We start from the raw sequence: 27,535 nt of genomic DNA on the forward strand, positions 1-27,535 counted from the left end.
CATACAGACAAACAGAGAAAATGAGTCACACGCATAATTGTGTGGGAACTTCAAACGATAGTTGGTTCAAATCAGGTTAATATGTTATGGTTAGACCACCTATGTTATTTTGCCTGCATTTTTGTCATACTTGAAGAAGATATTCTAACAAGCAATTAAGTTAGAGCAGTAATGTGGGTTGTATTGCAGAAGAAGATACTTGTTTCTCCTCAGATTCCCCGTCGTCCAGCGAGGTGTCGTGCAGTGTGACCACCAGCACCAGATGGAACATCACTGTGTCCTGTACTGTCAGCAAGGCTTACTCCGCTCTGAACAGATACCGTTGTGACTTCAGACAGGGGGTAGGTGTGTGTGTGTGTGTGTGTGTGTGTGTGTGTGTGTGTGTGTGTGTGTGTGTGTGTGACTTGTACTGTCAGCAAGGCTTACTCCGCTATGAACAGATACCGTTGTGACCTGAGACAGGGTGTGTGTGTGTGTGTGTGTGTGTGTGTGTGTGTGTGTGTGTGTGTGTGTAAGTCAAAAGCCAGGCACAAGGCCATTGCATCATCTGATGGCCTCATATAAAGAGAGAGAGGGAGAGAGGCCATAAGTCTAGCATGAAAGGAAGAGCATGGCTGTATGCTAATTAAACGAATATTGGCATCACCAACATTGCGCAAATTTCTTCAGAGTCTCTCTGGGCTTTTCCAAATACATTAGATAGAGCAACACGCCAGACGGCATGAGAGCTGTATGTGTGTGAATTTATGTGGATGTGTTTGTGACTGCATGTGTGCACGTGTGTATGTATTTATATCTATAATCATCGTACTGATAATGGTGACTGTTTCAAAGCAGGCAGGTAGACATTTTTGTAATTTGTAACACACATATATATTTTTATTTCATGTAAAGTGCCCTGAGCTCTTAGAGAGAAAGGGTGCTATATATATGTATATCATCATCATCATCATCATCATTATTATTGTTATTATTATTATTATTATCAACAGATTGGATCAAGCAATGTTTATCAGAGTCTTAATATTGAAGACAATGAAAAAGAAGTGAAAAAAACCCACAAAAAAACCCACAACAACAAAAAACAAAAATGACTTGTTTCAGAGCAGCTCAGGAACCAGTGTGGGGAAATCCACGTACAGCTCTGCAGTCAGCAGTGGCTACACCTCTGGTACCTGTACCTCCACCTTTCCTATGCCAACATCATCTGGTACTTACACCTACACCGTCATTGTGTATCCTGGGGTCAGGTCTGTCTCTGCTTCTGGCTCCGTCACTGTGGGTGAGTTGACAGCGGACTGGCTTGACTAAGGCAAGTGATGTTTGAATGATGAGATCGTGGATTTTAAGCATGTGAATAAAAAAATAATATTTATTCCACTTTTTTTTTCTTTTTCTTTTTTTCTCTCTCTTTATTTTTTCCTTTCACTAAATGTACTTTTCATCAATGTTCGCCTATGTTCAGAGAGAGAGAGAGGGAGAATCAGTCAGCACTTGACAAACTCTGTGTGTGTGTGTGTGTGTGTGTGTGTGTGTGTGTGTGTGTGTGTGTGTGTGTGTGTGTGTGTGTGTGTGTAATATACTTAACCCATGCTCTCAGGTGTAAACCAAGTTGGGTCAGCATTTAATGGCTGTTTTCTACTAAAAGAACATGTCAAGTCATTCACACATCGGATACAAGGAGGAAGGTGAGAGAGAGGTTAAGATCTGCCAATACAGTGTCGTTGAGGGTCTGGGTTCGAATTCTGCTCTCGCCCTTTCTCCAAGTTTGACTGGAACATATAACTGAGCAGCTACTCATTCGAACATATACGCACATCTATTGTACTGAAAAAAAACAACAACACAAATACCAACACAGAAACACATATGTTCTGGCAAAAGTATTAGCAGAATTCCATTCTGAATGGTACACACATATATGAATGGAGTAAAGGACTGATTAAGCCTGGTGTTTTACTGCTGGTCAAACAACTGCCCAGTGGATATCGTTCAGCGATTATGAATTTGTCCGAACACAGTGATGCCTCCTTGAAAAACTGAAACTGAAACTCCTATTCCAGGTCTACATCTGGCTGGCTGCAGTGGGCACCATGACGCCATAGAGCTGACAGAGAACCAGTCAGGACAACAGACACGGTGTGAAGACATCTCCCAGAACCAGCAGATACAATGGGCACTTGAGATCAGTGGTCAGGTCACTGTACTTGCGAGATGTAACAGCCCCAACCAGCCATGTTATAACGTCAACACTGGCATCCTCACAGCCACACGGGACTCCACGTCTTCCACAGCCACCTTTGTGAAGAGTGCTGGACGACCAGGTGGCACTGGTAGTTACAATGGTTATGACGTTCTCTGTCGTCCTGCTGGTGGTTCTGGTGTCACCTGTCCTATTGACACTATATGTGAGTATATGCACTATCTTTAAGACCCACACACCGCATTCACACACAGACACACACAGACACAGACACAGACACACACACACACACACACACACACACACACACACACACCACTACACATGCACACACACACATGCACGTACAAATGCACCGCCCCCCTCCACAGCCCAAAGCTGGAAACACACAGGCGCCCACAGGTGTCACAGCGATGGTCTGAGCTTTGGACTGAGGAGGACAAGGCCCTGTGCCGTCTGTCCCTCGCAGTGGCGAGACGCATTCGTCTGTCCTCTTCAAAGGAACTGTTGCTTTGGAGGTGAGAGAGACCTCCAGGATGATCTGCCCACAGCAGAGGCTTCGAGCTCACGTGGCTGGATGCCGCACCATGTGAGGTTGCTCTTCAGGGTGTCTTTGTACCTCAGTTTGGGCCTTCCCTGTCTGCGTGAGCCCTCCTTGAGCCCACCATACATCAGTTGTCTGGGGATGTGGCTGTCGTTCAGCAGTGATGACTCGAATCTTGTCAAGACAGCTTTATCCAAAACCTCTTGGTTTGTGATTATGTCCTGCCAGCGAATGCCCATGATCATGTGCATCAATCTCATGTGGAACTGTTCTAGCTGCTTGATGTGCCGTCGATTCAGGGTCCACGTTTCACATCCATACAGTAGTGAAGGAAGGACTACGGCCTTGTAGATCTTTATCTTTGTTGAATACCATGAACAACCAAATAAGTTAAAACAGTGACGCTGGTGGTTTTAAAGAAGAAGAAACGTGTTTCTCCTCAGATTCCCCGTCGTCCAGCGAGGTGTCGTGCAGTGTGACCACCAGCACCAGATGGACCATCACTGTGTCCTGTACTGTCAGCAAGGCTTACTCCGCTCTGAACAGATACCGTTGTGACTTCAGACAGGGGGTAGGTGTGTGTGTGTGTGTGTGTGTGTGTGTGTGTGTGTGTGTGTGTGTGTGTGTGTGTGTGTGTGTGTGTGACTTGTACTGTCAGAAAGGCTTACTCTGCTCTGAACAGATACCGTTGTGACCTGAGACAGGGTGTGTGTGTGTGTGTGTATGTGTGTGTGTGTGTGTGTGTGTATGTGTATGTGTGTGTGTGTGTGTGTGTGTGTGTGTGTGTGTGTGACAGGGTGTGTGTGTGTGTGTGTGTGTGTGTGTGTGTGTGTGTGTGTGTGTGTGAGACAGGGTGTGTGTGTGTGTGTGTGTGTGTGTGTGTGTGTGTGTGTGTGTGTGTGTGTTTGTGTGTGTGTCCTGTACTGTCAGAAAAGGCTTACTCCGCTATGAACAGATACCATTGTGACCTGAGACAGGGTGTGTGTGTTGTGTATGTGTGTGTGTGTGTGTGTGTGTGTGTGTGTGTGTGTGTGTGTGTGTGTGTGTGTGTGTGTTTCAAGTATGACATATTTGTTGGAGATAAGTTCTCCACAGATGCAAATGCATATCTGCTGAGCTAAGGCATAAAAGCATTCAGATTTATCCTGTACAATAATGCGTAGATCTGCCTTAATCTTATAAAATTACTGTGTGTATGGGATTGTTACCTTCCAGTTCATGAACATAGATTGCATTATCACTTAAATCTTTGCTATTACGCTCGTATATTTCCCAGACTTTGCTCCACAGTGCTTGTTTAAGTAATCGGTTACCCATATGCACAGATAGAGGCACGCAAATTTCTGTGGTTCCCTGTTCGTGTTTCGTACCCCGTCTTGCAGCCCTGTCAGAAAATACCAAGGTGTGAAGAAACCCAGCAAAAAGTAATATGTGTTCCTTTCAAACATCGTCAGGAATGGCCAAAGGGCAGGTGATGGAGAAGTGATGTTACTTATAGAAGAAAACATCTTAAACACAGATGGCTCAGTCATCAAAGACCAGTCCAGTCTCGGATTCACTGCAAAACCACACGGAAAAAAAAAATTAGGGGAGACATTTCCGCGTACAAAGTCGCAATCCCCAGCCTGACAATGGAAGTTGAATATGTCACAAATGCTCGCCAGTGGCTGTCATCTATTCATGCACCTGGAAATCAACCTGCCATGGTTCTGACTGACAAAATGAACCTCATGCAGAGTAACCTGAGGCAATGCGCAACTTCCGTACATCGACATACTACCCCGGACGTGTATGTGTTAAATGAGTGAAATGAGCGAGCTGACAGGCTTGCTGGTAGCACAACATTGAGTGGTGTATATTTGCAAATATCTGAAATCCTAATAACAGTACAAGAGTAAGTCAAAAGCCAGGCACAAGGCCATTGCATCATCTGATTGCCTCATATAAAGAGAGAGAGAGAGAGAGAGAGAGAGAGAGAGAGAGGCCATAAGTCTAGCATGAAAGGAAGAGCATGGCTGTATGCTAATTAAACGAATATTGGCATCACCAACATTGCGCAAATTTCTTCAGAGTCTCTCTGGGCTTTTCCAAATACATTAGATAGAGCAACACGCCAGACGGCATGAGAGCTGTATGTGTGTGAATTTATGTGGATGTGTTTGCGACTGCATGTGTGCACGTGTGTATGTATTTATATCTATAATCATCTTACTGATAATGGTGACTGTTTCAAAGCAGGCAGGTAGACATTTTTGTAATTTGTAACACACATATATATTTTTTTTCATGTAAAGTGCCCTGAGCTCTTAGAGAGAAAGGGTGCTATATATATGTATATCATTATTATTATTATTGTCAACAGATTGGATCAAGCAATGTTTATCAGAGTCTTAATATTGAAGACAATGAAAAAAAGTGAAAAAAAAAAAAACACACAAAAAACAACAACAACAACAAAAAACAAAAATGACTTGTTTCAGAGCAGCACAGGAACCAGTGTGGGGAAATCCACGTACAGCTCTGCAGTCAGCAGTGGCTACACCTCTGGTACCTGTACCTCCACCTTTCCTAGGCCAACATCACCTGGTACTTACACCTACACCGTCATTGTGTATCCTGGGGTCAGGTCTGTCTCTGCTTCTGGCTCTGTCACTGTGGGTGAGTTGACAGCGGACTGGCTTGACTAAGGCAAGTGATGTTTGAATGATGAGATTGTGGATTTTAAGCATGTAAATAAAAAAATAATATTTATTCCACTTTTTTTTCTTCTCTCTCTCTCTCTCTCTCTCTCTCTCTCTCTCTCTCTCTCTCTCTCTCTCTCTCTCTTTTCTCTAAATGTACTTTTCATCAATGTTCGCCTATGTTCAGAGAGAGAGAGAGAGAGAGAGAGAGAGAGAGAGAATCAGTCAGCACTTGACAAAATCTGTGTGTGTGTGTGTGTGTGTGTGTGTGTGTGTGTGTGTGTGTGTGTGTGTGTGTGTGTGTGTGTGTGTGTGTGTGTGTGTAATATACTTAACTCATGCTCTCAGGTGTAAACCAAGTTGGGTCAGCATTTAATGGCTGTTTTCTACTAAAAGAACATGTCAAGTCATTCACACATCGGATACAAGGAGGAAGGTGAAAGAGAGGTTAAGATCTGCCAATACAGTGTCGTTGAGGGTCTGGGTTCGAATTCTGCTCTCGCCCTTTCTCCAAGTTTGACTGGAACATATAACTGAGCAGCTACTCATTCGAACATATACGCACATCTATTGTACTGAAAAAACAACAACACAAATACCAACACAGAAACACATATGTTCTGGCAAAAGTATTAGCAGAATTCCATTCTGAATGGTACACACATATATGAATGGAGTAAAGGACTGATTAAGCCTGGTGTCAAACATCTGCCCAGTGGATATCGTTCAGCGATTATGAATTTGTCCGAACACAGTGATGCCTCCTTGAAAAACTGAAACTGAAACTCCCATTCCAGGTCTACATCTGGCTGGCTGCAGTGGGGACCATGACGCCATAGAGCTGACAGAGAACCAGTCAGGACAACAGACATGATGTGAAGACATCGCCCAGAACCAGCAGATACAATGGGCACTTGAGATCAGTGGACAGGTCACTGTACTTGCGAGATGTAGCAGCCCCAACCAGCCATGTGATAACATCAACACTGGCATCCTCACAGCCACACGGGACTCCACATCTTCCACAGCCACCTTTGTGAAGAGTGCTGGACGACCAGGTGGCACTGGTAGTTACAATGGTTATGACGTTCTCTGTCGTCCTGTTGGTGGTTCTGGTGTCACCTGTCCTATTGACACTATATGTGAGTATATGCACTATCTTTAAGACCCACACCCCCCATTCACACACACACACACACACACACACACACACACACACACACACACACACCACTACACATGCACACACACATGCACATACAAGCAGTGATGACTCGAATCTTGTCAAGACAGCTTTATCCAACACCTCTTGGTTTGTGATTATGTCCTGCCAGCGAATGCCCATGATCATGTGCATCAATCTCATGTGGAACTGTTCTAGCTGCTTGATGTGCCGTCGATTCAGGGTCCACGTTTCACATCCATACAGTAGTGAAGGAAGGACTACGGCCTTGTAGATCTTTATCTTTGTTGAATACCATGAACAACCAAATAAGTTAAAACAGTGAAGTTGGTGGTTTTAAAGAAGAAGAAACGTGTTTCTCCTCAGATTCCCCGTCATCCAGCGAGGTGTCGTGCAGTGTGACCACCAGCACCAGATGGACCATCACTGTGTCCTGTACTGTCAGCAAGGCTTACTCCGCTCTGAACAGATACCGTTGTGACTTCAGACAGGGGGTAGGTGTGTGTGTGTGTGTGTGTGTGTGTGTGTGTGTGTGTGTGTGTGTGTTGTCGATGTTTGATTTGCACAGCCTGTAGATCGATAACGAAAAAAAAAATGCTCACAGGGTTTTATGGATCAAAATGTCTTGCGGATGTTTCCATTTGTAAACTCCAGTCAATCCAGTAGAAGTGCCAGATAACAGAATGTATTCCTGTGCCGCAATTTCCTTTCAGAGCAAGACAGGAACCAGTGTGGGGAAATCCACGTACAGCTCTGCAGTCAGCAGTGGCTACACCTCTGGTACCTGTACCTCCACCTTTCCTATGCCAACATCACCTGGTACTTACACCTACACCGTCATTGTGTATCCTGGGGTCAGGTCTGTCACTGCTTCTGTCAGTGTGGGTGAGTTTTCATTCCTACCAGTTGATTGCGTGGTCAGGCAAAATTCTAACTCGGTGTATGAACCATGAATTGTGATTAACTGATTGATTTTCGACTCATTTGTGTAAATAAATAAAGTGAGTCTTTGATATAACCCGGTGTTCAGTTGTCTGCGTATGTGTCTATCTGTATGTATGGTTGTGTGTCCATTGCAAACTTTAACAGTGCCATTTTTTCTGGAAATACTTTGTCCGTCTTTGATGACTTTAAGATAGTAGGGAAAAAATCTTCACACTCATATCAATAATAGGTTATAAGTCTCCCGAAATAAGTTGTGTTTCCTTTATCATTAACGGTTTATTTCGTCGAGGCTATTTCCGGGATTCCGTAAACACCATATTACCACATTCGAGTTACAGTAGTGCTGGCGATGCTTCGTGAGAAGACAGTGTGACCTCGTTTTTCTTGTTCGCAATAAAATGGAAAGAAATACAAATTCTGAATAGGACACATACTGTTACACAGATGCATCATCGATGTATTATGAATCATTTAAAATGGATATTCAGTTAACTAGAATGAACATAAAAGAGATATTGAATCGACCGTGTCGTACTTTCCCGGCGAGTGTGACTAAGCTTGTCAAAGTCGTACATAGTTTAGATCCCGAGAAAACAGCTAACTGTCGCAGTGTAACTGCGGCGATAGCAACATCCCCATTACCGCGAGCGTTAAAGAATTATTGAATGCCCGAGTTACACCAAAATAATATGATTTAAACAGCGTTGTCACTTCGAATACCGCTCTTAAAAATGCATGCCTAAATGTAGATTTTTGAATGTCATGATAGATCCGCTATAGTGCAGTGACTAAGACAATTTCTTCCCACCAGAACATGATAGATTCGAACCTGTGCTAAGGCCCTTTTTTCTTTTCTTATCTTTTTTTTTTAACTGAAGCTTTATGATAACAAATACAGAACAAATTTTAATGATTAAAAAAAAAAAAAAGTATCACAAGTGAGTCTTGAAGGCTTTGCCTTTCTTGTTGTTAAATGTTGCATTAAAACTATTTGCTGAAACTTGGGTACAAAGGAGAAGGGGAAAGCTGACCACACACGAACAACATGTAACTGATGGAAGTAACAGATAGAATCTACCACGCAATTCTTACATGATTTCCAACAAATGTATTTCATAAACAATAAATTATTTCTGAAGCAAGTAACCACAAACGCATGCCTCTAGACATGTCATTTGTATGTTCTGTGTGTTTCTTTTTGTAAGAGTTATCATCAACCACGACAGAGGTAGCTGATTCATATTTCAGGTAACATTTTCTAAAACATGAAATGCATTATTTTAACTGCAACATGTTTGGTTTGCTTGTTTGTTTGATTTTCGTTTTTTGTTTTTTTGTTAGCTCCTTTAATTACCTGTGTGTATGTTTCTTCAACTAATTATTCATGTCATACGTTTGAAATTAAGACATTCAGCAGTATGTGCATTGTGCACTTATGACAGTGTCTGGTCCGTACTATACTCTGTTTGGATAGTAATATTATCATGGACAAAGTTTTAAATTTTCTCTTCCTTCTCATCATCATCCTCAGCTCTTCTCTATCTTTTTGATCACCATGATATATCACCAACATTGTATTTGTGTGTGTAACATGGCAGTGATCTGAAAGGAAGAGGCGAAGGGGGCGTTTTCTGAATGATTATGTGAAAGTGCTTCATGTCAGTGCCGTCCGAAAATATCTGTCCACTGACGCAACATCTAGACTTGTCGTTTCTCTCATTCTCTCTTGCCTTGACTACTGTAACTCTCTATTGTCTGGTTTGCCTGCTTCATCCATTCAGTCCCTTCAGCGCATACAAAACTCTGCTGCCCATCTCGTCCTCAGAAAGAAAAGATCTGAGCACATCACTCCTCTTTTGCAACATATCCACTGGCTCCCTGTCTCACACCGAATAAAGTACAAGATCAGCACTCTATGTTATATATGTATTCACAAAACTACCCCTTCCTATCTCTGTGGCTGCCTTCACCTCTACACTCCATTTCGCTCACTACGATCAGCTTTGGATCCGCTCTGTTTGCGCATACCCAGATTCAAACACTCAACTGTTGGCCGCCGTTCTTTCTCTGTCTCTGGAACTTGCAATTGGAATGAATTTCCTCTTTCGCTTCGTCAAGTATCCACACTCAGCTCTTTCAAGTCTGGCCTTAAAACCCACCTCTTCCCACAATAGCCTCCCTTGCCTGCCTCTTCCTTGTCTCTAGTTTATATAGTTTTGGAGTTTTGGCGTGTGAATGACTGGTGCGAAAGCGCTTTGATTTGTCTCTGCACAAGATTCAGCGCTATATAAATACCATTATTATTATTATTATTATTATTTAACTTCAATATGACTCACACAGATTATTACAGCATTGCTTTCTTTGAAATCCTAATTTCATTTTCTCTCTTTCTGGGAATGCAGAGGGGTGGGTTATGGTGTAGAGTGGTATTGGTTTTCATCATTTAGTGTAAAACAAGTAGCATGCACTCAACGTATATCGTAATGTTGCAGCACGGCCAAACAATGATCCAACAATCACCTGCACCACTCAGAACGGCTACATCCGTGAAAACACGGCACTGGAATGTCGTTGTACTGCCTCTGACCTTGGTCAGCCTCAAGGACGTCTCCGTGTCTACCGTGACAACACACACCGTGTCAGTGGTAACTATGGAAACAGCAGTGTGCAGTTTGGAGAGAGCAGCGTCAGCAGTGCAGACAACAACGCTGTGTACAGGTGTGTGCTGGACTGGGCGACTTCTGACAGTGAGGACAGGAACACCACCTTCACTCTGAATGTGGCCTGTGAGTTGTACAGTGTGTGTGTGTGTGTGTGTGTGTGTGTGTGTACGTGCGCGCGCACATGCGCGCGCGCGCGTGTGTGTGTGTACATGCATATATTTGCACACAGCCATCAGTGGGTGTGAATATGTGTAAGTGTAGCATCACAATTGTTTTGCACTGCACAGTGTATGTTTGAATATGTATTGCACTGTGTGTACTGTGTAGAGTGTTGTGTACAAAACAATGACTCCAACCAAATACGAGCATATGTTATTGCACCAACCACTGTACAGTCTGTGTCTACAGATGGTCCTACCCGTGCTGATCTGACCGACCCTCAAGTGTATGATCTTCACCCCACACAGAGTAACCCGCCCCTGACCTTGACCTGCAGTGCTGTGGGGGTCCATCCTGGTGCCAACTACAGCTGGAGCGGAAGTCAATGTGCTGAAATCACACAGAGCACGTGCAGCTTTACCCCCACACAGGGAGATAACGGTGACACCATTTCCTGCACTGCTGTCAACACCATCACCAGTGTGGGGAAAACGTCTGAGACACGGACACTGAGGATTCACTGTGAGTGATTTGATATTTACAGTCACCCTTGCATGTGGAAGTCTCTCTCTCTCTCTCTCTCTCTCTCTGTATGTGTGTGCGTGTGTGTGTGTGTGTGTGTGTGTGTGTGTGTGTGTGTGAAGAGATTGTGTTTGACGCACTGTTATCTTCAATTGGTATCAGCGTGAACAGCAGAATTATGTATTTGTTTTAATCATGCAAACTGCTCTGTCTATCCATTTCATTTATCAAACTTGGTTTTATCGAACTTGTCATGTTCATACCTGAAGAGAATGGTTGTCAACCTGAAAGAAAGTGGATTTTTTATGTTTGTTCTTCCTGATGCTGAGAGGACATAGTTCTAGCATGATAACACATTATGAAATACTGTTGTTTATATATGATGGGTTTTTTTTTCACAACATCAATGTGCTTTCTCTTGTTTATTGTTGTTTCCTTTAGATATTCAGATCGTCACAAATCAGAAAACAAAATTATGTCACCTATTTCTCACTTTCAGACCCCCCCTCCTCAGCACCAGTGATCACTGGCTACAGTGGACAAGTTCTCTATGCTGGAAACACCCAGACCATGACATGCACTGTGCAAGGCGGGAACCCTGCTGTGTCGTCAGTGACCTTCACCTGTGACAGTGGAGGTCAGGTCAGCGGGGTCAGCAGCACCATCGAGGTGACAGCATCACGTGACAATAATGGCAAGAACTGTACTTGCAGCGCCAAGTGGAAAAACAAGTCTCCGTCATGGTACACACTAACAGATTCTGTCACTCTTCAGGTGTACTGTAAGTGATTTTTTTTTTCTTTTCGTAACTAAAAATGCTTCGTATTTATTGGACAACCATACAAAAATATTTTACAAAAATAACACATGAATAAACAGATGCATAATCCAATGAATAAATTTGTGCGTGTGGTGTGTGTGTGTGTGTGTGTGTGTGTGTGTGTGTGTGTGTGTGGATGCATGCATGTGTGTGTGTGTGTGTGTGTGTGTGTGTGTGTGTGTGTGTGTGAGAGAGAGAGAGAGAGAGAGAGAGAGAGAGAGAGAGAGAGAGATTACATTTTAGGAAATAAAAGCACAAGCCTGACTGAGCAAACCCATCTGGTGTCTTACAGATCCTCCAGTGCCACCAACCATAGACCACAGGCAGCAGAAGTACCCGTTCTTGGCAGGGGAATCCCCTACCTTGTACTGCACCTTACCCAGTGGAACTGACTCTGGAAATCCACCAGCAACCTTAACTTTGACATTTGAAGGTCAGACAGGCAGCCCAGGTCAACGTGAGGTCAATGTGACCCTGCCAGTGCTGACCAGTGCAGACAACGGACGGCGTGTGGTGTGTGAAGCTAACAACGCCTTTACCGTGCACAGTAACACTCCAGTCACACAGAACAGGACCCTGCAGGTCTACTGTAAGTCACAGTGTTGAATTGTCTGGGCGTTTGTTTGTTTGTTTGATGTTTGTTTTCTTTTTCCTGTAATTTGTTCACATAAAATGTGCATTGCCCAAGTTATGCCACACGGTGACAACGAATAAGATTGGAACAAATGATTTGTATTTTCTGTTGCAAAATGGGGATGCTGTCTCTATTTTATTAATGGCATGTTTATTGAATAACATTGGTCCTGCGACATACGATGCTTTTGCACAGACTGTAGAATGGATTTGTTTTAAGGTTATTTAACAATATGTTAACGCATGGACATAGGTTGTTTGAACGGCAATGTGTGTTTGGCATGCAATGAAAGTAAAAATGTGTGTCATCCTCTGGTGATAGTACAGTACAAGTCTTTCAGAACACACACACACACACACACACACACACACACACACACGCACGCACGCACGCACGCACACACACACACACACACACACACACACACACACACAGAGCCTGTCTGAAGACAATTAGGCAGACAGGTAAAAATGAATTCAGCAGGCATTTTAATCTTTGGGTAAAAATGGACGTTTTCCATAAGGCTAAAGAATGCAGCCAGGGGAAATGGATTGTAAACATTGCTTTGTCTGAAACCTTTAGAATCACTGTATTATTTCAATTTCTACTTCCTAAATCCATACACGGAAAGAGTACGTTGATCGCGAGAGAGAGAGAGACAGAGACAGAGACACACAGACAGACTGAGACAGAGACAGAGAGAGACAGATTGAGAGAGACAGACGGAGAGAGAGAAACAAATAGACAGACAGACAGAGAGAGAGAGAGAGAGAGAGAGAGAGAGAGAGAGAGAGAGAGAGAGAGAGAGAGAGAGAAACAACCAGAAATGGGTAAACTATTATGTACAATGTTTTGTTTTTTTTTCTTTTTCTTTCACTATACATCACAGACATCTCACAGACCATCACACCCCTTCCTCCCAACACCTGCACGATGACGTCACCTGACACCTGTCAAGTGAAGGAAGGACAGCGAGTTCACGTCAGTTGTTCTGCTGACAGTTACCCTTCCCCAGCGACCGTTAGCTGGCAACAGGCCTTAGGTTCCAGTTTTGACTTCACAGCTGAGCGTTCCTTGCCACTGACACATGTGTGTGACGCCACAACAACCACAGTCAGTTCTGATGACCGTCTGCCTCTGAGAAGCAACATCACACTGACGGTGCTGACCACCTGTGAGTTGGGTTGGTATTTCGATATAGTTCGTAACTTTTAACAAAATGAATTGTAAGTAGGGGATTCTTTTCATTATAAAAATATGATTGTATTTTCCCACCTCGCGTTCGTATAGAAATGTATGTGCATGCTTGCACATTTGTTCATGTGTGATGGTGTATGCACACACAGAGGTGTGTGTGTGTGTGTGTGTGTGTGTGTGTGTGTGTGTGTGTGTGTGTGTGTGTGTGTGTGTGCATTGCCATTCAAATACACGAACAGAACATTATACAGACACCACTACCATGTGTGACATTCAGCACCTAACCTGTACAGATGCTGCTGACGTGAGTCAGTTCACCGTGAACAACACCAACAACGTCACTGTCAGTGAAGGTGACCCCGTGACCTTGACCTGTACAGCTGTGGGCAGACCGACAGCCGCCATGTCCATTGTCAAGGAGGGTGTGACACTGAAATCTAAACAACAAGGGCAGGTGTCTGCAGTGGAAGAAGCGACCTTGACCCACATGAAGGATGGGGCCACATGTGATGCCACAGGACAGTACCGCTGTGATGCTGACAATGGGGAAGGCCAACCAGATTCAGCTCACCTGATGGTGTTTGTGAACTGTGAGTATTTCCCTCTGGCTAGATTTGTTTGTCTGTCTGTCTGTATATATATATATATATATATATATATATATATATATATATATATATATGTGTGTGTGTGTGTGTGTGTGTGTGTGTGTGTGTGTTTCAGGTTCACCACGACAACAAGAGGGATCCCCAGAGATCCCTAGATATCTAAACTACAAACGTGGATCTGTCAGCGCAGCGTTTCCACTCACTATGTATCCAGCCGTTAAGAATGCAACACTGAATTACCTTGGTCCTCTGTCTGACTCCACTGTGAATCGTCCAGCACGTGACAGTCTGTACAAAGTGCAGTGCACTGCCACAGACCTTAGTCGCCTGTACTGGACCACGTGCTACCTGACCATCCGCAACGGCACTCAGAATGACAAAGGATTCTACAGTCTGACTCTGAGGAATGGGGTTGGACCCCACTTTTCCATCCTGTTTGAGTTGGACATTAATGGAAGTAAGTGATTAAATGCCTGATACGTGTATTCCTTTGCACTGGCACACTGTTACAACAACTGCTCAACCAATGCCTGCCAAACTTCACATAATGTTTCAAAGATAATTTTGACTGAAGTTTCCGAAGGCTCAAGACACGGAAAGCAATATTTTACTTGCAATGTCCAATTAAAGACGGAAATAGCAATATGTCAGCTCCTGTGTTGAAGGTTGTGGGATTTATTCAAATGTACGCCACTTTGTCCAGACCAGTTGCTAATTTCATCTCCTTCCGTTCCCCAAGAATGGGAAAAATTATGTCAAATCATCATCATCTGGGTCAAATTCACCACCAGAGTCCATCATGATTTCATCAAGCCCTTCCTGGGCAAAGTGTCTATGACGTTTTGCCATACTGATGCAGGAAACTGGATGAAAACACGCTAATCATTTGAATGTTTTGAGCGAAACACCAGGTGCTTGTGAGGAAAGAAGTTAACTTCCAGTTACTTAACTTCCCTAGCAGTTTAATGCTTAACAGCGAGGTGATGAACTGGTTATGTGAACTGGTTTCTTCGCCTGACTGCCAGTCTGGCTAGGGCGGAGACTGGCGTTTGGAAGCACTTGCCTAGCAGGCCAGTGTGGGACTGAATGAGTGAAAAGAAACAGGTTGGTATTTTTCTCAATTGAAGGTTTTTCCTTTCATCAACCACAAGATCAAACTCATACACACACTGGTTGTCCACTGCCACAAACCTTAGGTTTTGAATTGAACACATGTTTACAATTAACTGTGCATTTCCACATCAGCTAACAGGCTATCTCAATACTTTTGTGAATCACCACAATGCAACTGACACAATCTTTCCCAACGTTACTAAGTTATCAAAGCATAAAGCAATTAAAAGTAGTGTACGTACAGCCCCCAAACTTCAGTCATCAGATTTCAATGCACTTTTCGACTAAACCTGTGCCAGGTTCCATTTCCTCCGGAAAAGTAATAATTAGTTATGCAAACTAGTGCACACTAATTACAAACTAAAAACTACAACCACACCCTATAGGTAAAACCCGTTATACCGATCTCAGCTTGTCTTAATGACGCTAAGTAAATGACTGATATATTCACTACTCCATTCTGATTCGCTCAATTCAAACCACTTCGTGCACATTTTGTGACGTCTAACAATTCCATCACAAAGAGAGCTGAGGGGGTGGAGGGGGGAGGGGGAAGTAGGATGGGGGAAGAAGATACAAATTCTGGGCATGATAACCGCCCCGATCAGATGTGCATTTGCACAGGCACTGTCATGACAATTTTAACATATTGCGTCACAGGGAGAACAGAGGTTACGTAAGGTGAGGGAGACGGGGAGGGGGTGGAAGATACAAATGCTGGGTATGATAGCTGGTTCAATCATTGATCACATTAGCGTCCCGACATGCCGACCTCTACGTCACATGGGGGTTACAATATAAACATGACCGGAAGTCACACTGCCTGCCTCGGCAAGTATGGCTGAGAAAAGTCACTGGCCAAAGACACCCGATTAAGGAGTGGGAGTGCGGAGGGTGGTGAGGCAAGGTTGTCCGCACAAATTCAAACGATGAACTTCGGAAGGAGTGGAGATGGAGACGAGAAGGTGGAGGAGACGGGGTGAAGGGAAAGGGGAGGGGAACACGATGAGGGTGGTGTTGGTGACACTACCTGCACATTATAATATAAATGATGCACAGACGCACACACGCATTTTTCTTTTCTTTTTTTCTCTCCCTATGGGACATTCGTGATAGCTGTTACAGTTGTTTGATGTAAACGTTTCCTTCCATTTCCCCCCCAGCGTTGTCTCCCCCTATCCCCCCCTTCCGCACACACACACACACACACACACACACACACACACACACACACACACACACACACACAAAGGCGCAATGAACATTTACAATGCCATAGAAATTCGCATTCCATGTTCATTACAAGAAGGTTATTCTCTGCTGATGAAAATTTGCTGGAACCACTTCAATAAGCTAAAACACGAGTCTGATCCTGACAGAGAAAATACTGACAATAGCTCGCGAAAAAAAAAATGATAGCATGTTTTCTTTTAAAACAAAAGGACATCACAGTAGCAGAAGGCTCACCTGTCTAATATACAGACTATGACTAGATCCCATAAAAAACAAAATATACTTCAAATGTGATTTGCATTTGCGACAACGAAATTACCCCGAGCATATTTACCTATGTCCTTTACAAAATCTACAGTTCCATCTGCATCCATTATAAATGTCTTATATGATAATCAACATGTATTTGAAATACTTCAGAGTTTAATCTGAAGCCCAAATGGCTCTTTGTTGTGATTCTTATGGTTGACTAGTTAGTTTATTTTATTTCGTTTATATTCTTCTTCCTTTTTTAAAATGCTAATTGAGGAGAGAGGAACAGGGAAAGTAGTGACAATTTAAGGCATGTGTGGGGTGGGGGGGATAATGGATTTTCGTTTAAAATCACAAATGTGGATAGGCGTTAAGCAAAAGAACGAACACACAGACACACACACACACACACACACACACTTTTTCCCAGACTCCCGCCCCCCCCCCCCCCTACTTCCCCCCCCCCCCCCCCCCCCCCCAATCTCTCCCATCCCTCCCTTTTCCTCTGTGTTGGGAAAATATATCTGATATTACTTTTCTTATATCGAAATGGTATTTATTCTTCAAAATGGATGAGTTGTATTTTAATAGAAGCAGGGTATGACTGTGTTTGGGATGGTCAATTCTTCTTGGAGAGGGAATCTTTCTGCAAGAATGTTAACATTGCTTTGAGAGATAGTTTTCAAAATCTATGGAGACATGCTCTAGAGGCGAGTAGTAAATGTTTGTTTTATCGAAATTTCAAAAGTGGATTTGGTAGAGAAAAATATATAAGTCAAATGCCTGATAATTACGTTATCAGCTTCTTCAGATTTCGAAGTAGTAATCATAAGCTGGAAATAGAAACAGGGAGACACAAAGGCATACCACGAGAGTTACGGCTTTGTAAGGTTTGTAACATGTCTGTGATTGGTGATGAGTTTCATTTTATAATGGAATGTCCCAGTTATGATCAGTTACGAAACAGATATGTTCCTAAAAAAAATATTTGTCTCCAAAATCGGTTTTTAAATTTTGTAATATGCTCAAATGAGGCAAAAAAGTCATTTTCGCTGTAAGATGATTAGATTTCCAAATATTGCCTAGTTATACTTTTGGAGTTAAAAGACATTTGTGTTTTCTCAACTTTTATGTGACATTATTGTGTATTTGGAAATGTTTGTTCTGGGCACGAAAAGATTATTTTGCAGTAATCCTGCATACTCCAATAGGAGTGAAAGGATAATTAAAACTTGAAACTTGAAACTATAATCTTGGTAGTCAATCCCATGTTTAGAAAACTGGACACCGTATCAATATATATATATATATATATATATATATATATATATATATATATATATATATATGTGTGTGTGTGTGTGTGTGTGTGTGTGTGTGTGTGTGTGTGTGTGTGTGTGTGTGTGTCCCTCTCTGTGTCTCTGTCTCTGTATATATATGTATGTGTGTGTATATATATATATATATATATATATATATATATATATATATATATATAGTGTGTGTGTGTGTGTGTGTGTGTTTGTGTGTGTGCATATATATATATATATATATATATATATATATATATATATATATATATATATATATATATTCCAGCTGAAATAGCTGACCCAAGTTCCTTCCCAATCATTGCGGTCTTCTGTGGAACTGTGATCCCTCTCGTTCTTCTTCTCATCATAGCTGGTGTCATCATATGTATGATGAGACGAAAGCGAACAGGTAGGGTATTTACTTATCTGATATGCTTGAATCTATACCCACGAACACTTGAATGTTTCTTAAAACGCTGGATTATCACAGCTCACTCGATTCCATAATCAACGAAAAAAATGGTAACACATATTGCCGTAAGCATATAAAATAGATTTAAATATTTTCCGAACCATATAAACATGTAGCATCCGGTTTAACATTTACACACACACATACACATAGGGATACACATGAATCTGCCCCCCCTCTCATATATATATATATATATATATATATATATATATATATATATATATATACATATATATATATATATATATATATATATATATATATATATATAACAATAGTAAAAAAAAAAAAAAAAAAGACAAAACAGTTTGTTTTCTGCCCGACTGGTTTCGACCACTGGTCTTTATCAAGGGCATTTACTGGTATGTCAAAATGCAACACACACATAACATTCAATAAGTACAAAAAGAGGAATTTAAATTACAAAAAAACAACAACAAACAAAACAAATAAGTGAACAAAGCTCATAAAAAAACTGCACCTAGAGCATGCAACATGATTAGTACAGTGTGAAGTGTTGCTAGGGGAAGAGGAAGAGAGGCTGGTGAGTAAAGTAGTCAGAGACAAGGCAAGAGAGGGGTCAAGAAAAATAGACAGGCAGATTATAGCTTCCAATTCGAAATACAATGGAAATACACAGACGGGAGCGGTAAACTTCAGGAAAAAGGCATGCAACCATAAATGGTCACTGAGTCCACGAAATGTGTTTCATTGTGTTTCTGCTTTAATTTGAACATTGGCTTCCACATCTTGTGCTCTCTGTATATCAACTAATGTAGACTGTTTCTTTCTTCCCCAGGAAGAAAACAGGACCGCCATGACAGGTACGGTCGTTTGGTACATGTTGTTGTGTGTGTGATGTGTGCTTACGATGTGTGTGTGTGTGTGTGTGTGTGTGGTGTGTGAAGCTGCTCTTGGGAGAGAGAGAGAGAGAGAGAGAGAGAGAGAGAGAGAGAGAGAGAGAGTTAAAATCACGTGGGAAATGTAGAAGGGCCTTCAGTCAGTAATAAGCAGCTGCTGAACTAGGGAACAGTACACCTGTTAATCAGCTGGTGTTTTACTTGAAAAAAGAGAGTTCCAAGTGTTCAGCCAACTGGTTCTGTCTCAGGTGAGTGATTGAAGAGACTGTTCTTTGTTTGAGGATCTGTTTAATCAACTGATAGATGGGCAAAACATTATATGTGAAGTCTGTTTTGATTAATCCATAATTATATAAGTGAAAAGCAATTGTTTGCGTGCGAAATTGCAAAGCTGAATGTTTTATTCCAGTTTTATTGGAAAGGAGAACGAATACTTTTGTTTAATGGCCCGTCACACATATCGGTGATTGAAGACATTTTGTTACAGCATCAATCTTAATGTATACATTTGAGTATTGTCGTTTGCAAGAGGAGGGGAGTGGATGAATGGTGAGTTGTGGAAACCGGGTATATGAGGGATGGGGGTGGGGTGGAATGGGGGGGAAGTGATATTTGAAACAAATATCTAAATGAATTTACAGAAAAGTACTTAATCTAACTAATAAGTGCAAAAAGTTCTCAGTCACTTTTGATGACACATTTTCGTGCAGGGAAGGCTTCATCAAATCACAGTCAAAAATTATATGCCTAATTGTCACATTATTGAAGCATATGCACTTGACTTCAGAGCAATATTTAGTACATGATGAAGTAGATAACAGTCTGAAAATCAAACTTTTATTGGCAATATTTCCTGTCTGTGTTTTAAAATCAATGTTGTTGAACTTCCAAGAAGAAAGACTTCCAATTGTTCAACACCTGGTTCTGTCTCAGGCGTCCGTGTTAATCCTCACCCACTTACCATGTGTGGTACCAAAATGACATACACTGAGGGATGAAGTCAGAATACATATTTCATTGACAAATGATTACAGCATTCCTTTATGGACATAGACTCTGTGACAATTAAAGTGACCAAATAGTGGGGTGCAGTGCATATTACTATTATATTTTAAACTGCATTACAGTGAATCACGTTTTATCATCACGCATCATATCGCACTGCATCACACCATACCACGCCACACTGCATCTCATTGTATTGCATTACATCCTATTGTATAGATACACATTTCATTGGATTGCATTTACTGTATTACATTATCATATTGGCAATGGTTCTCTGTAAAATGTGGGCTGCTCGTCAGCCCAGAGCCACTTGTTTTTACCCTTCTGTTTGTTTTACCACTAAAGTGGATTTCTTATGTAACATTTTTGTGGGTTATTTTACGTGTGCTAAGTTGATTAATGATGCATGTGGGACTTCAATAGTACCCAGACAAGTCTAGTGGAGAGGGTAGGGGTAAACTTCCATGGTCCAAGCAGGATCACAACTCCACAAGGCTCCGCTGTGGAATTTAGACATGCATTATGAAAAACAAACAAACAAAAAAACAAGCATTATGAAAAACAAACAAAAAACAAAACAAAACAAACACCAACAACAACAGACAAAAACAAAGCAAAAAAAAAAACAACAACAAAAAACCCCCAACCAAACAAACAAAAAACCAAACAAACAAACAAACAAACAAACAAAAGATAATGATGGCATGTGTTCGGAATGGTGGATGATGGCATTTGTGATAGAAACAACAACAACAACAATAAAACTATATGCATAAGGAAGAGAAGCAATCATCCATATGAAAAATGTTTTTTTACCATGGGAAGTCAAACTGAAAACTCTGCAGGCCCAAACGAAAGACATGCACTGAAAACAGACTGGGTGAAGCTCTGTAATTTAGCTGAGATTTAATGTAAAACCATGCAGTTATATGAGTTTACTCATCTTAATCATAAATGATGCAACCGATGCCAGTTTAAGTTACTTAAAACATAGACGAATTAATTACAGAATAAATTACTCTGATGAATGATAAATGAAAGGAAAACAAGATAATCGCCGGGTTGTTTCAGAGCGGTTGGTGTTGAACCTCCATTGGAACTGGAACTTTCTCCTTATGCTTCCAGTGATGCTACAAACGGTATGTTTCATGGTTTATTTCATAATTCTCAGAAGACCTTTTTCCCCTGTTGGCTGATGAAAACATGTTCAAAATGTGTACACACACGCGCGCGCACACAATACTACACAACCCTGCTACACATGAATAACACATACAATGGGTCTAGCAATTCTCAACATCTGAAATGCAAGTCCCGGCCCAAGTCATCTAAAATATACTGCGTGCAATGTGTGAACTGAAAAATCAGACTTCTTTGATAGACGACTTTCTTGTTGATACGAAGACCAGTGTTACTAAGTGGGTGAGGAGACGGACAAGATAAGGGAAAAAATATTTAGCGAGTTCGCTTCAGTCTTCAGTCTCTCACTCTCTCGGTAAACAGAAACAGAAAACAGACACAGGGAATTTTCCCCTGAGCCAATTATAATTATTAAGACAAAACAAAAGTGTTTTCATTCACTCACTCTTTTCAAATTGAAAGGAATTATTTCAAAAGAACCAGGAACAAATGTCTTGACTGTCACAAGTCAATTCTCTCTGTGCACACTTGATCCAGTCCCAGGATCGCCTCTGTCCTAGGCCGGCCACTTACGTCTACTCACAGTAGTGTCAATGTCCACCCCACTCACTCGTGGGAAACTCGGGCACCTCCTCAGTGAACATTCCAGTTCCACATGGGGTCCCTCCATTATGGCCGGTCAACATGGAGCCCTGGTAACACTTTTTTTTCATGTTTCAGCTCTTGGCACACTCCATTTAAATCATTCCTTCCGACACACTGAACGAGCATTCAGCTAATCCTCTTTAATGTTCCCCCTTCATACAATATTCATTTATGAGTCACTACGTCTTATAAATTACACAAAAACGTATTAATTTATCAAAAAGCAAACATTTCAAAACCAACAGCAAAAACAACTAAATTCTCAAACCATCCAATCATAAGTTGAATTTCTAATAAAATAATCCAGCAACCAATCATTGAATAAACAATAACATAAAAACTTATTTTTTCCCCACCTGATGTTCGGAACAGTCAAAGCACACTCCGTCTCACAGACACACATCACCCGAGCTCTGATGCATTCAGACTGACGTTACAGCACATACATATATGCACACACACACACGAACATGCACAGCTCACGATTCACCCACACTTACCACGTGCAAAACATTTTCACATTCATTGATGGAGTCTCCCGTCGGTCCGACGGATGAGTAGGCAGGCAGGCTTATCTGTCGGTGTGTGTCGTCATATGGGAGAAGTGGCACATTCTGGATGCGCAGCACTTCCCACAGGTGTTGCAAGGGAAAACGTCTCCAGAAGTTGAGCCCTGCTTCCTTCGCTCACGCTTCTCCTTAATGGCCAGCGTTCTCTTGTTTTCAAACGTCTTTATGCCAGTAGAGCACAGCATCCTCCAGTGACAGCGGTCAAGGGCATCATTTTCCCAGGAAGTGATGTCTATGTAACAGGCTTTGAGGTTTGTCTTCAAGGTGTCCTTGAAGTGCTTGCAGGGTCTCCGAAGTTCACGGTGGCCTTCCTTCAGCTGGCCATACAAAAGCATGTTCGGGATCCTGCTGTCTGCCATGCGTAGCTGGCACTGGATCAGCAGGCTTTCGATGCTGGGCAGGCCGCTCCTCTCTAGGACCTGGAGGTTGGAGACCCTGTCTTGCCACTTTATGCCGAGAATCTTTCGTAGGCATCTCTGGTGAAACTGCTGAAGTTGTTGAATGTGACGGCGATACGTGGTCCATGTTTCACAGCAGTACAACAAGGTGGTCAGCACAATAGCTCTGTAGGTTTTCATCTTGGTGCTGAGCCTGATGCCTTTGTTGTTCCACAGCCTGTTGAGTCTGCCAAAGGCGGAGCTGGCCTTAGCGATGCGCAGCGTCACTTCTGCATCAAGTGCTCCGTTGCTGCATAGGGTGCTGCCCAGGTAGCAAAACTTGTCGACTGACTTGATCCCTGTGTCATTGATCTTGATTGCAGGTGGGGGGGGGAGGGGGGGGAGGCACTGGCATTCTTTGAGCTAGCCGGTTGGTACATGGACTCGGTCTTGCTGAGGCTGATGGTGAGTCCAAAGCGCCTGCAGGAGGTTGACAACCTGTCCATAATGAACTGCATGTCCTAATGGGTGTGTGCAGCAAGCGCGCATTCATCAGCGAAGAGGCGAAGAGGAACTCTCTCATCAGTGCCTAAAACACCCTGGACCTGGCATGAAGTCGCCGCAAGTTGAAAAGTTTGCCATCTGTGCGAAACTGAATGTAGATGCCCTGGTCACAGTCTTGGAAGGCGTCAATCAGCATGGCAGAGAAGAGAATGGAGAACAGTGTGGCTGCCAAGACGCAGCCCTGCTTCACTCCATTTACCACAGGGAACGGATCTGACATGTCAGTATTTTCCTGTACTCTCACCTGCATGCCCTCATGGAAAGACGCGATCAGCTGGATTAGGCTCTCTGGGCAGCTGAACTTTAGGAGGACCCTTCCACAGACCATGGCGGCTCACCGTGTCAAAGGCCTTAGTCAGGTCTACAAAGACCATATGGAGCTCCTTGTTCTGCTCACGGCACTTCTCTTGCATCTGGCGTACAGCAAACACCATGTCACATGTTCCCCTGCCTGAGCGGAAGCCGCACTGTGCTTCAGGGATGACTGTGTTGGAGACATGGTCAACCAGTCTGTTCAGTATGATGCGAGCGAAGATCTTGCCGGCGATGCAGAGGAGAGAGATTCCACGGTGGTTATCACAGGATGTTTTGTCTCCCTTCCGTTTGTAAATGTGGACAGAAGTATCCTTGAAATCCTGGGAGACCTCCCCTCTCATCCAGATAGACTGGAACAAGGCGGTCAGCTTGCCTGTCAGCACCTCGCCTCCATACTTGTAGATGTCAGCCTGGATTCCATCCACTCCTGGTGCTTTTCCTGACGTTGTCAGCTTCAGGGCCTTCTGGGTCTCGACCTTGGTGGGAGGGGCAGCTAGTGGGTCATTGACTGGTTGCTGTGGGAGGGCTGCAATTACCTCGTCAGATACGGACGAGTCCCTGTTGAGGAGGGTGTTGAAGTGCTCTGCCCAGCGGGCAAGGATGTCTTTCTTGTCTGTCAGGAGGGTGGTCTGGTCCGAGGCTCGGACAGGGGTTGATCCTGTGACTCTCGGCCCATACGCAGCTCGGAGACCATCATGGAAGGTCTTCATGTCGTGAGCATCAGCAGCGGACTGAAGCTCTTTGGACTTTCTATCCCACCAGGTGTTCTTCATCTCACACAGCCTCTTCTGTACGAGTTGCTTGGTTTGCAAGAACTGGTTCTCCTTCCTCTGGCAGTCTTTATCGGAAATATGATCCTGATGCCATATATATGCATTGTGTTCAGGAGCTTGGAGATTCCAGAGTCGTTCTCGTCAAACCAGTCTTTGTGGCTCCTCTGTTCAAAGCCGAGTGTGTCAGCTGCTGCTGTGTACACATCATCTCTAAATGTGCTCCATACCTCTTCTACATCAGTCGATACAGGAATTTCTTGGAGAGCTACTTGAATTTGCTGCTTCAGCACGTCCTTGGTGATAGGGAGGTGGTGGATATTCAGTTTCCCAGGGGGTTTCTGCCTGGCTGGTTGGAGCTTGCATGCAATTCTGATGTTCATCTTGCTGTGTACCAGGCGATGGTCCGACCAACAGATTGCTCCTGTCATGCAGCGTGTAGTGGAAACATAACCTCTGTCCCTCTGCCGAACAGTCACATAGTCCAGCATGTGCCACTGCTTGGAGCGGGTTGCATCCATGTGTTCTTGTACTTGTCCGCTTGTTGGAAGAGGGTGTTGGTGATGGTCAGTCCATGCTGTGCACAGAGCGAGAGCAAAAGCAGTCCGTTGGAGTTGCACTTGCCAGTGCCGTGCTGTCCTAGGACTTTTGGCCACGAGGAGAAGTCTACGCCGACGCGGGCATTGAAATCTCCAAGGATGATCTGCCTATCCTTTCTGTGTACCGCTGGAATGGTGCGGCTGAACTCCTCGTAGAAAGCTTCTTTGATGTCAACAGGGTTGATCATCGTCGGGGCATAGCAGCTGATGACTGTGGCGAAGCGATCGTTGGACAGCTTCAGACGCAGGGTCATCAGCCTGTCGTTTATCCCACGTGGAAGGCTGTCAAGCTGTCGTGCAAGTTTGGTTCGTATGGCAAAGCCCACGCCTGAGGTTCTTGGGGTGCCTTCTGGCTTCCCAATGCAGTAGAAGATGTAGCCCCCTCCAACTTCCTCCAGCTGGGTTTCACCCGCAAACCTGGTTTCGCTCAGGGCTGCTATGTCCACCTGGTAGCCATCAAGCATTCTAGCAATGAGCGCTGTGTGTCTTTCTGGTCTGTCGTCTCTGTCTAAGAGGGTGCGAGCATGCCAGGCACCCAGAGTCAGGGCATGACTCTTGGTTCTTTTCTTTTGTTGTTTTCGACCGCTATTGTTGGATGTCGAAGTAGGTGCGGTTTCCTACTAGGTACTAGGTGAGGCAGGCTTTTTGGGGGGATCCTTTTATCTCCCCTTCCCCATGTGGGGAGAGCAGTTCTGTCCCTAAAAGGAGCTGATCTGACACTGTGGGAGGATACGGGCGCCGCATCTGCCCCAGTCTACGGCGGACGACCATCACCCCACAGCCGCCTGCGTGCAGAGTCGTGACTAGGAACTGCCAGCAGCATCCTCTGCCTGTCCCCGTTACCACTTCTCCATCGCCGCAGGGCTTGGGAAAGCTGGGTGTTGAAGGGCTAGCTTGTCGTTCCGACATTAGCCTGGTTGCCTGACCAGCACAGGTAATTTTTTTTTTTTTTTTGAGGAGGAGTTGTGCAGCCCCTTCCGCACTCTCTCGCCTACCGACGCTCACAGTTCCACAGGTGCAGGCCACGTGCAGGCCACACTGCCACGTGTAGGACGGCCTCGGCAGGTGCAGGTTTTTTCTTCGGAGTTCCATCTCCAAGGGGGATTTCCAGCCAAGGATAAGAGCTCCCCCTGTCCTTTGGTCATCCTCTTCCGCCTTCACAGCCGTTGGGAAAGGTTTCCTCCTCCGCCTGGTCCGTCGTTGGGAGACTTCACATGCGGCAGGTAGTACTGGGTTACATGGTACCAGTAGCAAGGGCTATGCCCCTGACCTGACACAGTTCACATTCATACAGGCATTCTAAATGTACAAAAAATATTTCTCGTTCTTCCTCTGGCCACAGGCATTCGTAACTCACTCTGTCACAACCAGAGACGTCTTACTCCCCCTTAATTATAGATGTGAACAGAGACTGTGTGTTGTTCCAGACACTGGACCGTATGAAGAGCTGAAACCAATTGACATTGGACTGAAATCTGTGTACAGCGCCATGTCTCCACCTCCACACACATCGGGTAATTCTCCTCTCTCTCTCTCCCTCTCTCTCTCTGTGCACACGTATATTTGTGTGTACGCACGTGCTTAAATTTCAGTTCGAATGAACGTTTTGTTCACTCATGTGTCGAAACGCATTATTCTCTTTTTACGTGGACGCACTTGTGAAATCATCTTCTTTGAGCTTGGCGTAAATGCCCATTCGCATCTTGCATGCATGCAGTGTATAATGCTGAATGTTTTGTATATTGCTAATAAAAAGTTGTGTTGTTGTTGTTGCTTCCTTTTTCTGTGGTTTCCTCTTCACTGTCAACAAATGTATCATTGAATTGATCAGTTGATATGACCATTGTTATCGATTATGAGCTAAAGTTCCAGCGATTTATATATTTTACATTTGTAACATGAAATAATGTTGCTTGCACCCCTCAGGGTTTTCTTGTCTTGTTTTGTCATGACACTTTGTACGAGTACAGGCAGTTGGGCTTTTAATAGTTGCGGAAAGGTGTAGCATAATAATAATAATAATGATAATAATATAATGGCATTTATATAGCGCTGAATCTTGTGCAGAGACAAATCAAAGCGCTTTCACACCAGTCATTCACATGCATGCATAACTCTAAAACTGGAGAAACTGAAAGAC

The 27,535-nt window shown here is 43.4% G+C and overlaps 1 protein-coding gene across 3 annotated transcripts in view; it reads left to right on the top strand.

The window, feature by feature from the left end:
* Nucleotides 1–27,535, top strand: part of LOC143277324 (uncharacterized) — a 67,745-nt gene that overhangs the window by 7,939 nt on the left and 32,271 nt on the right. The window contains exons 3-18 of one of the 3 annotated variants that reach the window (XM_076582104.1): nt 214–341; nt 1,105–1,282; nt 2,064–2,408; nt 3,191–3,318; nt 5,228–5,405; nt 10,052–10,345; nt 10,631–10,903; nt 11,403–11,684; nt 12,016–12,312; nt 13,247–13,531; nt 13,848–14,144; nt 14,278–14,619; nt 18,360–18,482; nt 19,348–19,372; nt 21,488–21,555; nt 26,823–26,909. In XM_076582104.1, the coding sequence (XP_076438219.1) occupies nt 214–341; nt 1,105–1,282; nt 2,064–2,408; nt 3,191–3,318; nt 5,228–5,405; nt 10,052–10,345; nt 10,631–10,903; nt 11,403–11,684; nt 12,016–12,312; nt 13,247–13,531; nt 13,848–14,144; nt 14,278–14,619; nt 18,360–18,482; nt 19,348–19,372; nt 21,488–21,555; nt 26,823–26,909 (3,330 nt within the window). The remainder of the gene's footprint in view (nt 1–213; nt 342–1,104; nt 1,283–2,063; nt 2,409–3,190; nt 3,319–5,227; nt 5,406–10,051; nt 10,346–10,630; nt 10,904–11,402; nt 11,685–12,015; nt 12,313–13,246; nt 13,532–13,847; nt 14,145–14,277; nt 14,620–18,359; nt 18,483–19,347; nt 19,373–21,487; nt 21,556–26,822; nt 26,910–27,535) is intronic. The other 2 variants (XM_076582102.1, XM_076582103.1) reach the window with 2 other exon arrangements.

This window comes from Babylonia areolata, chromosome 34 (assembly GCF_041734735.1).
Source record: "Babylonia areolata isolate BAREFJ2019XMU chromosome 34, ASM4173473v1, whole genome shotgun sequence".
NCBI lineage: Eukaryota > Metazoa > Mollusca > Gastropoda > Neogastropoda > Buccinidae > Babylonia > Babylonia areolata.